At 42.4% G+C, this 16,680-nt stretch overlaps 2 protein-coding genes across 2 annotated transcripts; both read left to right on the forward strand.

The window, feature by feature from the left end:
* Nucleotides 1-332: 332 nt before the first annotated feature.
* Nucleotides 333-7,756, forward strand: nmt1a (N-myristoyltransferase 1a). Its single transcript, XM_079233171.1, has 12 exons — nt 333-437; nt 2,432-2,537; nt 2,869-3,013; nt 3,111-3,229; nt 3,847-3,938; nt 4,144-4,260; nt 4,647-4,817; nt 4,922-5,030; nt 5,124-5,294; nt 5,410-5,574; nt 5,667-5,804; nt 6,100-7,756. The coding sequence occupies exons 1-12, from the start codon at nt 334-336 to the stop codon at nt 6,118-6,120; spliced, it is 1,458 nt and encodes a 485-aa protein (XP_079089297.1). The 5' UTR covers nt 333; the 3' UTR covers nt 6,121-7,756.
* Nucleotides 7,757-8,646: 890 nt separating this feature from the next.
* Nucleotides 8,647-14,414, forward strand: retsat.2 (retinol saturase, tandem duplicate 2). The gene is made up of 11 exons (XM_079233711.1): nt 8,647-8,757; nt 9,817-9,999; nt 10,136-10,377; nt 10,994-11,195; nt 11,281-11,478; nt 11,580-11,699; nt 11,925-12,063; nt 12,452-12,561; nt 12,712-12,881; nt 13,546-13,705; nt 13,797-14,414. Exons 1-11 carry the CDS (start codon nt 8,715-8,717, stop codon nt 13,943-13,945), a joined length of 1,716 nt encoding a protein of 571 aa, XP_079089837.1. The 5' UTR covers nt 8,647-8,714; the 3' UTR covers nt 13,946-14,414.
* Nucleotides 14,415-16,680: the final 2,266 nt, after the last annotated feature.

The raw sequence follows: 16,680 nt of genomic DNA on the forward strand, positions 1-16,680 counted from the left end.
ATTGAAAATTGCATGAAATGGAAATAATCAAGTAATGTGCAAGGATCCCAAAGTTGTAGTTATACAGTAACCTAACGTTACTTGAGTAAATGTATGTACCTCCAGTCAAAAGTGTTTTAATTTCCCTTCACGCACATCACATGAGTCTGATCGTGCACGAGTGCATGTACGAGAGTAGAAAGCCAAGAGCGTGTGTTCACTCCAGCCTCTTATAATAAGCAGCCACAAGAGGACAACAGTGAAGACATTTCCATCCCCGCTCTGAGCCAATGGCATAAGGGGAGCTTTAAAGTCGTCGAGGGCACGCGGTGGCTCCTCACTTCCTGGTTGAAGATGGCGGATGAGAATGAGACAGCACCGATGCCGGAGAAAGAAGATGTAGAGGACCACGGACACTGCAGCGACTGCGAAAACGAAGAGCACCACTCAGACGATGGGTAAGAAGGCAGGCTTAGCAGCAAAGCGGTGTAAAATACGCCACGTCTTTGCACCCTTTATCAAAGCGGGATCAAACTAAAGCGTCGGGGAACTGTCGAGATAGACAGACATCGCTGGAGGTTGTCCCGTCCACTTGCCTTTACCCCATTGGTTAGAAACACCCTTTGCCTGCCAGTTCCTTGGACGTGATTGGCTGAGAGAGCGTCAAGTCGCTCATGTGGGCGGGCTCTACACAGCTCCGATAGCAAGGCGTAGAATGGAGATAGCAAACCCAAAGTAATGTTACGCTTGAAAGCCAGTCATTTAATAATATACTGTCACTTGTACAACTTACAGACAAAGTCATGTTTGTATTTAAATTAAGTAGACAGTGAGCTGTATTATGTGCATTCATACATTGTTGGTTGCCTGCAACTGAAGCAATTCATGGCAACCCCAGTTGACATTTAGCAAGTTAGCATGCATGCTAGCATAGCTGTCAAACCGCTATTGTCTGTAAGTGGCTCGGGTTCCAGACTGCAGTCGATTTTTAAAAGTGACACAAGCAAAACATGCATGTTGTTACACGTGCAGGTTGATCACCGCGTCTGTGTGGGCTGGCGTTGTTAACCAGGGAGTCAGCAGGGCTTTTAATTCCCTCTTTTTAAATATGAAATATCCAAAATCAGCCTAATGTCTGCTCTCCTACGGAAACAGACTTTGATTGAATCCTACTGCCTTGACTTCTGTTAACGTTTTAACGGTGACAGGCACGAAATGAGCATTAGCGTGCAAATATTAAGGCGTGTCCTGCTCCCGGTATAAAGGCGACTTCTTCTATTGGGGAGAGAGAAAGTGTTGCTCGACCATTTCTGTGGCTTCTTCAAATACATGAGTCTAACGTGACTTGTGACTTATCATTTCACGCCTTCATGAGCTGTAAGCAGTTTGATCACAGAGGGGATTTTATTTCTTGGGCTGTTTTTTTAATTGTAGGATTTGGGGGTGATCTCATTCAGTATTTCACGAGGGGGGGAAAAGCAACACAAATTAGAAAAGAAAGGACCATTTTGTGCAACATAACTATATTTATACTTCCTACCTAATCAACCGCTGCTGTGAGGGGAAAATTATGACCCTATTTATCAATTGAGCAAATGTGAGCTTCACTCTTGCTCTTTTCGAGCAACACATGCAACTCCCCTGAACCCAACACAGAAACAAAGCGTGGTTCTGGCCGCTAGCTGCTCTACTCTGTTGAAATGGAAGCCTGTGGAACAAACCATTGAATGTTTTGTTGTCCATTGTCCCAGTCCCTCATTGACCTCTTGTACATACATGTACACAAGTGCATATACCATACAGTCTTCTTCCAGAGGTCATGTGATTCACCATCTGTGCTGTTGTTACAAATACAAGCCAGTGCTTGGCCGCTCTCCTCTCTTGGACACTAATGAGATTATCCTCTGTAAGTATGTAGTCTCTCAGGTCAGAGGGTGGGATAGCTGGGTGGGGGTTTGTGTGGCTTCTCAGGTTTGAAAATATCAGGAAATGGGGGTTTATGACACAGGCTGTTGGAGGGGGTTGCAGGGACTACCAGTGTTTGGCGAGTTTACACTTTCCTGTATCTATTTCAGTCACCTTTATCTGCCAACAGTCCTGTGTAGTTGGTCAACCAACAGTGACTTTGTTTCATTACTGAAATATGAAAGACTTTATTATCCAGGATTTGTTGCGCTGAAACAATCGGTCAATGCAGCCTACTTGCTATAGTATACTGACACAAAACATGGTTGTGTCAGTATACTACTGATTGGTTCCCTGTTTTTACTGAAATGGTTTAAACATTAACTTCAAAGTTTGATGTTAGGTCGAAGCTCTTTTATACAGTATTTCATACTAGGCATCCTATTGTGTGATTGTAAAGCATATTCCAGATAGACATTTGAGAAAATAAATTTTTACCTCTGGGATAGGAGACTAATTTGCATGCCTTCTATTTCTGTCCTTCCAGTGACAGGGATCTGGGTGACGACACTGGTGCCAAAAAGAAGAAAAAGAAGCAGAAAAAGAAGAAGAAATCTGGTGCCACAGAAGCTGTTCAGGACCCCCTTGCCAAGGCATGACATCTTTTAATTTTATGAAGTGACAATCAAAATCAAAGGGAAAACATTTGTAGTTAGAGTTCTCCTCCATGATGTTGCTCAAGGATTGTTAAATCCCTCTGAAATTATGATGCAGCTTCCTCTTGTGGACTGTGGTATTTAAAAATCTGTGCACTTCTTGCTCACAGGGCGGAGCTGTGCTGATTAGACACTGCATGCTTACAATCCACACCATTAAACGTTTTATGTACCTTGGCCCTCACACCAAACAAATTAGAAAATTATTAATTTGTGTCGGCTGACCCTTTTTTAACCCAGTTGATTTCTATCTGTATTTTCCAAACAGGTGAATTCATTGCCAGCAGATAAGCTACAGGAGATCCAAAAGGCCATTGAACTGTTCTCTGTAGGCCAAGGCCCGGCCAAAACCATGGAGGAGGCAACTCGGAGGAGTTACCAGTTCTGGGACACACAGCCTGTGCCCAAGCTAGGTATGCCATTAGTCAGACCTGTCAGTTGTGCTCCGAGACAAGTGAATGTAATTTATTGTAGGTTTCTGTGCTTATGTCAGACTCTGTTTTCCTTCAGGGGAGACTGTGACATCACACGGCTCCATTGAACCTGACAAAGACAACATTCGTGAGGAGCCCTACAGCCTCCCGCAGGGCTTCAGCTGGGACACCCTCGACTTGGGGAACGCTGCTGTGGTAAGAGAGTGTTTTAACACACACACACACACACACACACACACACACACACACACACACACAGACACAGACACCCTCATTGCAGGAATGCACATGAGAAATTCTGCTTCTTTAGTAACAATCTCATGGACTTTCTTTTGTGAAGAAGAAGAAAAAAACAAGTCTCTTTTTATTTGTTTGGCAATGCAAACATGTCGTTGCTGTCAATTCTTCAGGCATGTGATAGCTGATGAATGATTGCTGTAATGAAGCTGAACTGTAATGCTGAGATCTACAAACTTTATAGTTGACTTTAGACTGAAAACTACAGTAGCAAAAGAAAACAAAAGTGTAGCTTGCATATGCAAAAACAAGCGTATTGCCTAATTTTCTCAGTTATCTGCAAAACTCTTAATACCAAGATGTTAAGATACCAGTATCAACAATTCTATTTTTAATTTACAACGTTGAACGCACTGTGTATGATTTTTATAATGTATTGTTAGAAATGGGAATTTACTCAAATTGATGCAGAACAGGGAAGTTGACAGAGCATTAGCATGAAATAAATCAATAGGCACATCACAGGCATGTAGAAAATGTCTAATGTCTAATTCTGTTGTTTCCTGTAAAACCAGCTCAAGGAGCTTTACACCCTGCTCAACGAGAATTATGTTGAAGATGATGACAACATGTTCCGATTTGACTACTCCCCCGAGTTCCTCCTCTGGTATTTCTTTTCATAACAGATTTTCTTCCATTTTACACCTGGCAAAGATGTTCACTTGAAATGCTAAATACTACCTGATATATCTGGACAGCAAACACTTTATTTATATAAAGCACATGGATAAAAGTGATTTATAAAATATGAATACAGATGATGGCAATACGTTAATCTGTTGCATGTAATGACTGATTTATCTCTCTCTCAGGGCCCTGCGGCCCCCTGGCTGGTTGCCCCAGTGGCATTGTGGGGTGAGAGTGAACTCTAACCAGAAGCTAGTGGGCTTCATCAGTGCCATCCCTGCTTCCATCTTTATCTATGACATGTAAGTGAACACAACAATGCAGTGTAAAAGTATAATGGATTGAATCAAATGCATCACATGGTTTGTGAAATCTACTGTTCTGTTTTATTATCTCACTCAATTCCACATTATGTTCACTCAGTGACCATTTTACACCTTTTCATGATCTAATACAATTCAGTCCAGCTGTTCTGTATAGTGTCTACTTTTATGAGCTTTTTGAAACCGTCAGAGTTGTTAAATACAATATAGAGCACAGTATTGTACTTTACAGTGAAAGTACAATATAGCAATTATTTTTAAATCTGCAAAAGTGCAACATGTATTTTTGTATTCACTGTTGTCATTCTGGTGTGAGTTTGTTGCAGAGTTGCTCACTTAATGCATTCTTTTTTCCTGATGTTTAGAGAAAAGAAAATGGTAGAGATCAATTTCCTATGTGTCCACAAGAAGCTTCGCTCCAAACGAGTTGCGCCGGTTCTGATCAGAGAAATCACCAGACGGGTCAACCTGCAGGGCATCTTCCAGGCAGTTTACACTGCTGGAGTGGTACTGCCCAAACCTGTGGGCACATGCAGGTGGGTCAGACAGAATAGTTCTCCACATAGTCTATGCACGCCACCTTCTCTTTTCTTCTTTAATTGAGGCATTACGTATTTACAAATCCAATTTCTTTGCACAGGTACTGGCATCGCTCTTTGAACCCACGCAAACTAATCGAGGTGAAGTTCTCCCACCTGAGTAGGAACATGACTATGCAGCGCACCATGAAGTTGTACCGTCTGCCTGATGTGAGTGACGACACACATATTTGACAAACACAAATAGGCTACCAAGCCCCGCCAAGCCTTTATCTTGCTCCTCCCTTGATTTCGCTCCTTCAGGTTCCTAAGACTTCAGGTCTGCGGACAATGACCAAGAAGGATGTCCCACTTGTGCATCGCCTCCTCCGCGAGTACCTGAGCCAGTTCAACCTGGTGCCCGCCATGAACCAGGAAGAGGTAGAACACTGGCTGCTACCCCGGGAGAATATTATCGACACTTACCTGGTGGAGGTAAAGAAAACAACTTTTTGCCAGAGACATTTTTATGTAATTCTGTCTTCAACCATCTCTCTAGTCTGTTTTACTCTAAGAGGCTTTCTAGAAATGTATGTTGTTCTCTTGACAGAACGATGGCAAGGTAACAGATTTCCTGAGTTTCTACACACTGCCCTCTACCATTATGAACCACCCTCTGCACCGCAGTCTAAAAGCAGCGTACTCCTTCTACAACGTGCACACCACCACCACCCTGCTCGACCTGATGTCTGACGCCCTCATCTTGGCCAAATCGGTGCGTTCCTCTTCAATCCGTGTGTGTGTGTTCTCTGTATTGTTAACTCTCGGGAAACTAATGATTTTTTTTTTTTTCTTCTCTATATCCAGAAAGGGTTTGATGTCTTCAATGCACTGGATCTAATGGAAAACAAGACTTTCTTGGAGAAGCTTAAGTTCGGCATCGGTGATGGAAATTTACAGTATTATCTGTACAATTGGAAGTGTCCCAGCATGGGCTCAGAAAAGGTACATTTATAGTGGCAATATCACAACCTCACGGTATCTGCAGGTCTTAAAGTCTTTCAATGCTATATACTACGGATATATTGATACATATTTCTAGACCTTATCCTCCACACTGGTTTTCCATTAAACTTTCATCCCTTGGCTGGTTTGAACATAAAATAAGTATTATTTTACATTCTATGTGGTCTTAAAAGGATTTTAACTTGGTGAACCCTGCAAAAAGCTTTTTTAACCTTACGGTTCCCAAAAATATGTTTGTAGCTGCATTCCTAATATGTTTACCTTTCTGTCTCAGGTTGGGTTGGTACTGCAGTGACATCCCTTTACGCCATAAACACGTGTCACCAATAGGCCAGGAGACGGCACCATCGCACTGACCACCTGACAGATGGACTGATGACTTCCTGCTTCAGGAAAGGAAAACCACCGCCCATTTTTACTTTTTGACTTTTTGAACTTTGACCTGCACTACCGCTGCCAGGCAGGGAGGCGGGGAGAGTCTTGCTGCTCTTCTTCCTCCCTCGATCACATGGACCTTAAGCCATTGTTACCATCCCAAACAACTGTATTTCATCTGAGAGCTGTCTTGATTGTACCAAACACGCATACACACAAGAACAGTTTGCACAGATTACTGTCTATCAAGCATTCACTGTTGTCATATCTACGAAACGTACAATACATGTAAATAATATCAAACATTACTTCGGATTATGCCCTAACACATACAGACTAGAACCTACTGTTCTGTTTGATTCCTTAACGTTGGAAGTGCTTTTTGCAATTAAAATAAATCTGTCATTCTTACGTTTTAGAGATAAAAAATCTAATTGATAAAAAAATATTTTAAAAAGCAAACGGTTAAAAATGCGAAGTAATAAATACCAAAAGTGGACACCAGATAAGGGCTTCTGTTAAAATGTTTCTTGTCATGCTTTACCACGTCTTTAAAAAAATATATCTACAATTCTCATCAAACCCGCTATCATTATGGATAAGACGTTTATGCCTTCTGGAGGTTCTTTTCATCTGCATTAACTCTCATGACCTCAGCAAACTGCACTAACAGACGAAGCCCTGAAACTCAGACTATCAATGGACCAACTCAGTTGGAGGTTTGGATGAGGTTGGACTGCCACACGGAGGTTGAATGCACTCTGATGGGGTTTTCATAACATCTGGCAGGAATCAGATTTGTGATGACACTTCTTGATTTAACTGTGCTCCAGTTTCAATGTCCACACGTATGGGCTCTCAGGTTCTGTCAAATGTTCCTGAAAAGTAAGAGCTTAGGTTGAAATGGAAAGTGTGTGTGAGAGGGTGATTTTAGGACTTTGACCTCATTTGCTTGAGGGAATCACACAGTAAGTCTTTAAAATAGTCATAAAGATTAATATAATAAAATGCAAAGATGCACCCATGAGAAAAACGGAAAGATCTGTCAAGTTTAAAATGCATGGACCGTTTAGTTCTTAGCTGCTAGGGAATCGATCAAGGTTTAGTATGTTCACCTAAATTATGCTTTTATGAGCTTAATTTAGAAAGTAAAACACTCTACAGAATGAGCAGTGCAGGTAACATTACAGCATTTGGAGCTCGACGCTGATCATGCAGGTGTTTGTCAGTTTAAAGTCTTGAGGATTCAGAGTGGATGTTGGAACTGTGAAAAGCCGTCTGGACTGCCAGGACATTGTGCAGAGTGAGTGGTGGTGATGATGACGACTGGGGACATGCCCCACTTAAAGTGTTTCTGATGTAAAATGCATGGTTCTATTTGCAAACTGACGTAAAAGAAGAATGGGTCTCATGGTGTGTTGATGCAGGTAAAGAATGAAGATTTCTTTTTCTTTTTTGGAGCAAAAAAATAAAATCTAGAAGTTGCTGTGAGGATTTTGTAAGGTTTTTGTCAGAGCATGTTTACGCAGGATATCAAATTAAAGCCATCTGAAGGACCACTTGCTATCTTATTTTGGAGATTTAAACTGGATCTCATGGTATTCTTCATTGGATGGTGATGCAGCTAAATGTAAAAGCAAGTACGTTGATGTTAAAACATTTTTCTTCTTTGTCAAATTACTGTGACCAAGATCAAGACTGAGTTATCATGCAGCAACATTGTTTTCCAATTGCATAAGGCAAATTATACTTTTTGTTTCAACTGTCAGTTTTAATAGTTTATTGTTATGCAGACTATCAACTTAAGGTGTTTTAGAGATGTGCAACATGGAAAGATGTCAAAACAAGTATTTCTGATTTCCTGTATCTACAGTACTACAAATTATTCTTTAACAGTAATACTACTAAATTATCCATAAAGGACTTTTCCACACAAAAAAAGTAGGACTTATTAAAGAAATTCTTGGATTTGTAAGTGTTGAAAATGAAATAGAATCAAATTAAACTAAACATGTATATGAAGGAGTTAAAAATGACAGATGATATTGTGATTTTAACTTAAGGCTTTAAAAAAATATATTATTAAAGACTTAAGGCCTAATTATAATCTATATCGTTTTTATGTCTTTTTTTTACATTAATGATAATGTTCTTAGTTGTTGGTCTATTTTGTATGCTTTATAAGCGTCACCAAGGTCAAGCGGACCATTGTTTTCCAATTGTGAAATAGTAGGCTCTTTTCTGCTGTGTCACACTGAACCTGACGCTGATTGGTCGAAACCGCTGAGGCCGGCGTCACGTGTCCTAATGGACTGCTCTAATTGGCCAGCTCTGTAGAAGGTAACTAGCGGAGTAAGTGGAACCGTACACTTACAGTTGTTGGGAAAAGCCGACACGATGTTGCTCAGTATCGGGATAGTTTGTGTCGCTTTGGTCATATTTATATTAAAATATGTCTTCAGCAGCTCCGGGCCCAATCCATTTGAGAAGGACACTCGTGAACCGTTGAAGAAGATGGTTCACGACAGGAAGGAGAAAAATAAAGTGCTGAAGCAGGGTGAGTTGCAGCCAACGTTGAGCTACCAAACTCGTCCTGTATGTTAGCAACGCTTTTAGTTGAAAAAAACAGAAATAAAATTGAATGAAATAATATGTTGAGTAATCTCAACTGCAAATTCATTTCTATAAAGTTGATTTAGTCAACGTTGCAGGTCCAAGTGTCACTGTAGAAGAATGTGGCTGTGTGGGATATAACCGGTCTTGCTACATTAGTGGGGGGAGGACCAAGGACAGTGCTGTGATAATAACGTGACAAATGCATATATTGAAATGAAGTATCTATTTGAAAATAGTTTTGATATGTGTTGCTTTCTATTCAAGGCATTGCTTCTTCCCTCAGAGGTTGCAATTCAAAATAAATTGCTATTTTCCAAACAAAAATCATAATTTTTAAAAAAGATCTGTGTCCAGCATTTTAAAGCTTGTTGCTTTTCTGATCGGTATATTGATGCAAAGTAAATATATTTCAGCTGTGGACTCTTGTAATTTTCACAATTCACAACAAAACAACATTTTATTGACTGATCGAGTCCTAAAAATATATAAAAAGAGATAAATCAGTAATGCAAATTATTGTTAGTGGCTGTCCCTAACTCATTGCACACACTTCTTCATCCCAATATGTATTCAAAACTGAATTAAGTCAAACCATAGCTTGAAGAAACTCTTCTAAAGCTACTATTGCAAAGTTACACGTGTCCGGAATCGTGATGATATTTAGTGTGTAGCATGAACTCCCAATGGATTATAATTGCGTGTGACTGCCAACATTTTATTTGTTATTGATTGTTATTAACCAATTATTCCTAAATATCACAAATTGCAGTCCACACAAAATATCTGTCTGACCAACAGTCCACGAACAGTTTACAAAGACATACAACAGAGAAAAGCAGTACATTCTTACATTTGCGAAGCTGGAACAAAGCCATATTAGTTACAATTTTCATTGATGCTTTTCATGTCAATCAACTGAACAGTAAATTCCTAATGGAATCCTCAGCCATTTGTGCCACATCCATGCCGTTGTTTGAATATTTTGCTGCCTTTTCATTAGGTTTCCTGGCCAGTCGAGTACCTGAAAACCTGGATGCCGTCATCATCGGCAGTGGGATTGGTGGTCTCGGGCTTGGGGTGCTGCTCGCCAAGGTTGGAAAGAAAGTCCTGATTCTGGAGCAGCACGACCGTGCTGGAGGATGCTGCCACACGTTCACTGAGAAGGGCTTTGAGTTTGATGTTGGTGAGAAGAATTTTTCGCATCTAAATTAAGACGTTTCTGTAAAGGTTTCATTTGTTGTTTGACGCTTTGTGCGAAATGACTGCGCCAAACATTTCAACACCAAAAGAAAAGCCTGTTTTCTGCCTTCCTCCTACAGGAATCCACTACATCGGCGACCTGCTGGAACACAAGCCGTTCCGCTGCATGCTGGACAGCATGACTAATGGCCAGCTGCAGTGGGAGCCTCTGGAAAATCCGTTCGACCAGGTCGTGCTGGGACCTCCAGAAAACCGCCGGCAATATCCCATTTACAGCGGCAGGACCCGCTTCCCCGAGGAGCTGAAGAAGTGCTTCCCTGGCGAGGAGAAGGCCATCGATGAGTACCTGAGGCTAGTCAAGGTAGAATCTTTGTGATCAGGACAAAATATTACTATGGAGAATATGTTTTCAGTGATTATCTAACCATTTTATCTCCCGTGTATTTTGATTAGATTGTGTAGGTCAAAGGTCACTGTCACCTCATTGAACACGTTATTGGCCAAAGCTCATTTTGTTACGACATGGATGCAAACTGCAACTTTGTGACTGGTTGTAGGAGGCAACCGTGAGGCGGTAGTTGTAGTTTTCAATTTATTGATGATTTATTTTGACAAGCAGAAACAAAAAAAGGCAAAAAAGAAAGATTTATTAATAGTGGAGTGAAGAGTCAGAGTAGATAGATTCATATTCACAGAGTTGCATTATGATATATTAACATTCACTTTTCAGTTTGACTTTGTTTATTTCATGACACCTAAGACAATATTTCTAATATTTTTGTTTGTAGTTTCAATCAATAGGTATTCTTCTTTACTTCCTTTTATGTATTTGTTAATTTTCTTGGGGAAGGTGCATCCTCACACAGCTAATGTCCAGTTCTACAGTTCTTCTTACAATCTTTGACTTTAGTAAATGCACTTTAATTGTCGGTCTATTACAGATCATCATCTGTGTGTCTTGTGTGTTCTGTCTGCAGAAAGTTGGGCGGGGCATTTGGCTCCTCGCTCTGCTGAAGATGTGCCCCGTCCCCTTGGCCAAATTCCTGGTCTACACCGGTCTGGCCAAACGGCTGTCCTACTTCTTCAAAATGGCACCTCGCAGCCTGACGGAGGTGGTAAATGAACTGACGCAGAACAAGGACCTCAGGGCGGTTTTCACCTACCTCTTCGGCACCTACGGTAGGCAACAGCAGTCCTGATGGTGAGATCAATCTATTTGTACCGTATCCCGCTCATCGTTCGCGTTTCCTTCTCTGACCTGCAGGTAACAAACCAAAAGAAAGCAGTTTTGCGATGCACAGCTTGCTGGTCTCCCACTACCTGAATGGTGCGTGGTACCCGAAAGGCGGAGCCAGTGAGATTGCCTACCACATGATCCCCATCATTGAGAAGGCCGGCGGAGCTGTTCTAGTCCGAGCGCCAGTCAACCGCATCCTGTTCAATGACGCCAAGGAAGCTTGTGGTGGGAGTTATTTCCTCAGTGTTTCTATACACAGTCGCGCAGCTCCCAGTGACAGGAGGCTCACTGCGGGTGTTTTTGTGTTTTTTTTTTCATGGTTTCAGGTGTGAGCGTCATGAAAGGCCAAGAGGAAATACATATCCATGCCCCGATGGTCATGTCTAATGCTGGCTTCTTCAACACATACCAGAAGCTGCTGCCCAAAGAGCTCCAGGCCATGCCAGGTAGGGACAAGATCAAGTAGCTTAAAACAAGAGAAAAAACAGCAAATTGTCACACCTGAAAGGTTGGGCCTAGAAACAGTGAAGCATTGGCTAATAAGTTAAGCAATCATTTCAGTGTAAACTGCAAAACGGTACTTGTTTAAATTAACTAATGGGTAATGACACATGACTAAGTTGCCATGTCATTTTTATCTGAGAGCTTGTCCCGTGTGATGTGACACTCAGCGATCCAGAAGCAGATGAGCATGATGAAGAACGGTGATGGTGGCCTGAGTGTATTTGTGGGTCTGAATGGAACCAAGGAGGAGCTGGGCCTGAAAGCGAACAACTACTGGATCTTTGCCGAGAACAATTTTGATGAACTGTATGTTGTTTTTGCATCTCTCATCTGTTGCTCGTCACAACTCCCATTAGAGTTATGGCCAAACACAGGCATGTGTCTTTTTGTTTTACAAGTTCTAGCCCACTTAAACTCAACCTGTACATTTCAAAAGGCCTGAATTCTTTAGGTGTAAACTTTATACGGGCTTAAAGTTGCTCTAATTTAATACAGTGTGTCTTAGAGAAACACAAAGACACATAAGGACTCTGGAGATGTTAGTCACCGCAGAAACACACTGAATAACAGCAACTGTAAGGAGCTTTTGGTCCAGTATTTTAATCTTTATTTAGACACTCGGAACATAATGTATTCGATTCAGCTATTTTCTATCTGGTGAGAATTCACCCAAATGACCTGCTTTGTTTCCAAGGGTGGAGAACTATTACAATGGAAAGAGGGAAGAGTCTGCTCATAAAATACCTCTCCTGTTCGTGGGGTCTCCATCGGCTAAAGATCCGACCTGGGAGGAGAGATCACCAGGTACAGAAGCTGTGATGTCATGCCACGTGTCCGTTTTTACAGTGAAGTTGGGTTATTGTATGCACTCCACAAAAATGTCGTGTTCTGTGTTGTTTTTGTTTGTGTGTGTTAATTTTAGATATTGTCTCTTTTTTTTTATGTTCACATTAGGGAAGTCCACCATGAGTCTGGTCAGTTTTGCCAACTACGAGTGGTTTGAGGAGTGGAAGGATGACAAAGTGTCAAACAGATCGCCTGAATACAAAGAGCTGAAACAGGCTTTCATCGACTCCATTCTGGAGGTGGTTTTGGACATCTTCCCCAAGATAACCAGAGACAAGGTGACGCTTCTGAATCCGCTGTCCTCTCGCTGCTCATTATGCATACTGTGTGTTCTGGAGATTTATAGCAAAATTGGCTCGGCTCGGTTGGCTTTCACTTATTGAGTGTAAAAAGACACTCTTGGGTTACAACCACTTCACCTACATGAATTTACCAAAATGTGGGAACATCTGTGTCCTCTGTTCCCAGCCAGGAACAGAAGAGTCAGAACTTTATTTGTGTTGTTGTTGCAAACCGTCTGCATCAAAATTGAAAATTGCAAAATGTGGTAGATCGCTGTGAGTTTAAATCAGTGATGCAGGAACTCTGTGCTCCTCCTGCGGCTGCTGATGTTTGGGTGTATTTCAGAAGACTGGTTAGTCTCTCTAAAGGACTGTGTGATTTTATAACTTTTTTTATGCCTTTATTAGAATATTTTCTAGGATACTATTCTTTAAGTGAATTATTGTAATTGTTTTATTATCACATTTTGTTTCTGATTTTGTGTTCTTGATTTTATGTTGCTTATAACTCTATTGTTGCAGATCTTAGCCAGAAAGAAAGACGGTTTGAATGTCAACCACTGAAGAAATGTGGGTGGTTATGCAGAAGTCGGAAACCAGGCTAGCTTTCCTGGCTTAATAAACATATGAATATTCATATGCCTGTTTTTTTTCTGTGTAGATTGAGTACATCGAGGCTGGCACCCCCATCACAAACACACACTATATCGGAGCCCCCAGAGGTGAAATCTACGGAGCGGATCATGGTATCGCCCGATTCAGCCCTGAACTCAACGCTACAGTGAGACCACTGACTCCACTGAAGAACCTCTATCTGACGGGTGAGACCATTCGTGCAGCATAATATCACCCGGAGGTCGCCTACGATTCCTGACAGGACTTCAGTACATGTGGTGTGCTTTTGTGTTGCAGGTCAGGATGTGTTTGTGTGCGGCTTCGCTGGCGCTCTTGCTGGAGCGCTCACCTGCGGCTCGGCCATCCTCAACCGCAACCTCCACCTGGACGCCATCGGCTTGGCAAAGAAAATAAAATTCACGAATTCCAAATTGAAAGGGGAGTAATTTCCTGTCAACATTCAGCTCAGTGGCTGTGATAACACTAATTTAAATAGCACTTACGCCTCCCTCACAAAGCCCTCTTGTTGTAAGGTTCAGAGCGCCTCAGCCCTGAGACACAGATTAAACCTAACAAATGACTTGTTCTTCCTAGAATAAATCGGAAAAGTTATTTTTTCCTCACCAACTCCCGCTGAGCTGTGCCTGTACTGTGCCTGTACTATAACATATGAAACCTCCATTAATTCATGTTTGAATACTTTAGTTTTGTTTCAACATTCAACCTGCACTTGTCAAAGCTAACATGACCTCAAGTGTTTCAAAAACCAAATGTTGAAAGTCATCTGCAGTTTGTTGTGTTCTAATTTATTGTAACGTGCCTTTGCAGTGAACTCTTAACTCTGTGCCGGAAGTGTGTTTGAAGTTGTATCATGTTTGACCCCCTTGTAATAATATTAAACACAAACAATGACTTGGTTGCAGTTTGGTCTTTGGTCTACTATGTATACATTTTCCCCAATATTTTGTCAACCGGTTATTTTAATTTCTAACATTGCAGTTAGAAATTAAATAAAATTCATATGACACCTACTTTTATTGCACCTCCTGAAAGTCACATCTCAAAAAAATAAAATATATAAACACATCCTTTCTCAATAAAATTAAACAAATTCACCTTGCTGCTAATTACTAGGACATCATCTCTACGAACCCTTCCAATCCGGCTTCCGTTCAAAAGACAGCACAGAAACTGCCCTACTGAAAATCACAAACGATATACTTCTCTCTGCGGACTCTGGCTTCCTCACCATTCTCATCCTTCTTGACCTCAGTGCCGCCTTCGACACTATCAACCACTCCATCCTCCTCTCACGTCTCCAGCACTCCCTTGGTATAACTGGCACTGCCCTCTCCTGGTTCACCTCGTATCTCTCAGACCAACATCAATTCATTGCCATAAATAACTGCAAATCCTCCACCTCCCCAGTGGCCCACGGTGTCCCCCAAGGTTCCGTGCTTGGTCCCCTTCTCTTCATCATTTACATCCTCCCCCTTGGACAAATCATTCGTCGTCATGGTCTTGATTTCCATTGCTACGCTGACGACACCCAACTCTATTTCTCCTCTAAGACCATCACCTCAGTCACCCACTCCACTCTCACCTCCTGTCTCACTGATATAAAATCCTGGATGCAGCAGAATTTTCTTAAACTCAATTGCAATAAATCTGAAATGCTCATCATCGGCCCTAACTCCCTCACCCGCTCAGCCCAGACCTTCTCTCTGAACATTGATGGCTCCATCGTCACCCCCTCCACCCAGGTCAGCAACCTCGGCATCATTCTCGACCCCACCGTCTCTTTCCTACCCCACGCCAACCACATCACCAAAACTGCCTTCTTTCACCTCAGGAACATTGCTCGCCTCCGGCCCTCCTTGTCCTCTGCCACCACTGAAATTCTCATCCATGCCCTCATAACATCTAGACTTGATTATTGCAACAGCATCCTCTACGGCTCCCCCATCAAAATCATCAACAAACTTCAGTATGTTCAGAACTCTGCCGCTCGACTGCTCACCTCCACCTGCCGCTATGACCACATCACCCCGGTCCTACGCAACCTCCACTGGCTCCCGGTTAAATACAGGATTGACTTTAAAATCTTACTCACCACTTACAAAGCCCTAAATAATCTGGCCCCTCCCTACCTTTCAGACCTCCTCCCCCTTCACGCCCCTACCAGTTGCCTCAGGTCTGGGAATTTGAACACTCAAATTCCCACTCAAAAATTTGAACACTTGGACCATCAAGACCAAGCGTCGGACCTCGGGTGACAGGGCCTTTTCAGCTGCTGCACCTCCCCTCTGGAACGCCCTCCCCATCCACATTCGTCAAGCTCCCACCCTATCGTCATTTAAGCAAGCCCTCAAAACACACCTCTTCAAACTCGCCTTCACCTGCTAACCCCTGCTCCCTACCCTCCACCTGTTAACCCCTGCTCCCTACCCTTCACCTGCTAACCCCTGCTCCCTACCTTCCACCGTTAACCCCTGCTCCCTACCCTTCACCTGCTAACCCCTGCTCCCTACCTTCCACCTGTTAACCCCTGCTCCCTACCCTTCACCTGCTAACCCCTGCTCCCTACCCTTCACCTGTTAACCCCTGCTCCCTACCCTCCACCTATTAACCCCTGCTCCCTACCCTCCACCTGTTAACCCCTGCGCCCTACCCTTCAACTGCTAACCCCTGCTCCCTACCCTTCAACTGCTAACCCCTGCTCCCTACCCTTCACCTGCTAACCCCTGCGCCCTACCCTTCAACTGCTAACCCCTGCTCCCTACCCTTCAACTGCTAACCCCTGCTCCCTACCCTTCACCTGCTAACCCCTGCTCCCTACCCTCCACCTGCTAACCCCTGCTCCCTACCCTCCACCTGCTAACCCCTGCTCCCGACCATTCACCTGCTAACCCCTGCTCCCTACCCTCCACTGCAGGACTAATTCTGTTGCAGCTTCTCCAGTTTTTTTCTTATTTTATTTTTTTGGGATTGTTTGTTTTGTTTCTATATTTTTGTTTTGTTCTGTTTTGTCTCTGTCAAGCGTCTTTGAGCATCTGGAAAAGCGCTATATAAATTAAATGTATTATTATTATTATTATTAGAAACTAAAATGTATAAACTTACATATGGTGGTCCATTAACTTCAAAGCTCAGTCATTGTGTTGTTGAAATTGAAACCTGT

Source organism: Taurulus bubalis (genome assembly GCF_910589615.1).
Source record: "Taurulus bubalis genome assembly, chromosome: 17".
NCBI lineage: Eukaryota > Metazoa > Chordata > Actinopteri > Perciformes > Cottidae > Taurulus > Taurulus bubalis.

Bases quoted from the DNA above. Each gene is read 5' to 3' on its own strand.
- nmt1a (XM_079233171.1), top strand. From the start codon at position 334: ATGGCGGATGAGAATGAGACAGCACCGATGCCGGAGAAAGAAGATGTA. The intron at 4,818-4,921 runs GTGGGTCAGACA...TTCTTTGCACAG, and splicing joins AAACCTGTGGGCACATGCAG to GTACTGGCATCGCTCTTTGA. The intron at 5,031-5,123 runs GTGAGTGACGAC...TCGCTCCTTCAG, and splicing joins AGTTGTACCGTCTGCCTGAT to GTTCCTAAGACTTCAGGTCT.
- retsat.2 (XM_079233711.1), top strand. From the start codon at position 8,715: ATGGTTCACGACAGGAAGGAGAAAAATAAAGTGCTGAAGCAGG. The intron at 8,758-9,816 runs GTGAGTTGCAGC...CCTTTTCATTAG, and splicing joins AAATAAAGTGCTGAAGCAGG to GTTTCCTGGCCAGTCGAGTA. The intron at 13,706-13,796 runs GTGAGACCATTC...TTTGTGTTGCAG, and splicing joins GAAGAACCTCTATCTGACGG to GTCAGGATGTGTTTGTGTGC.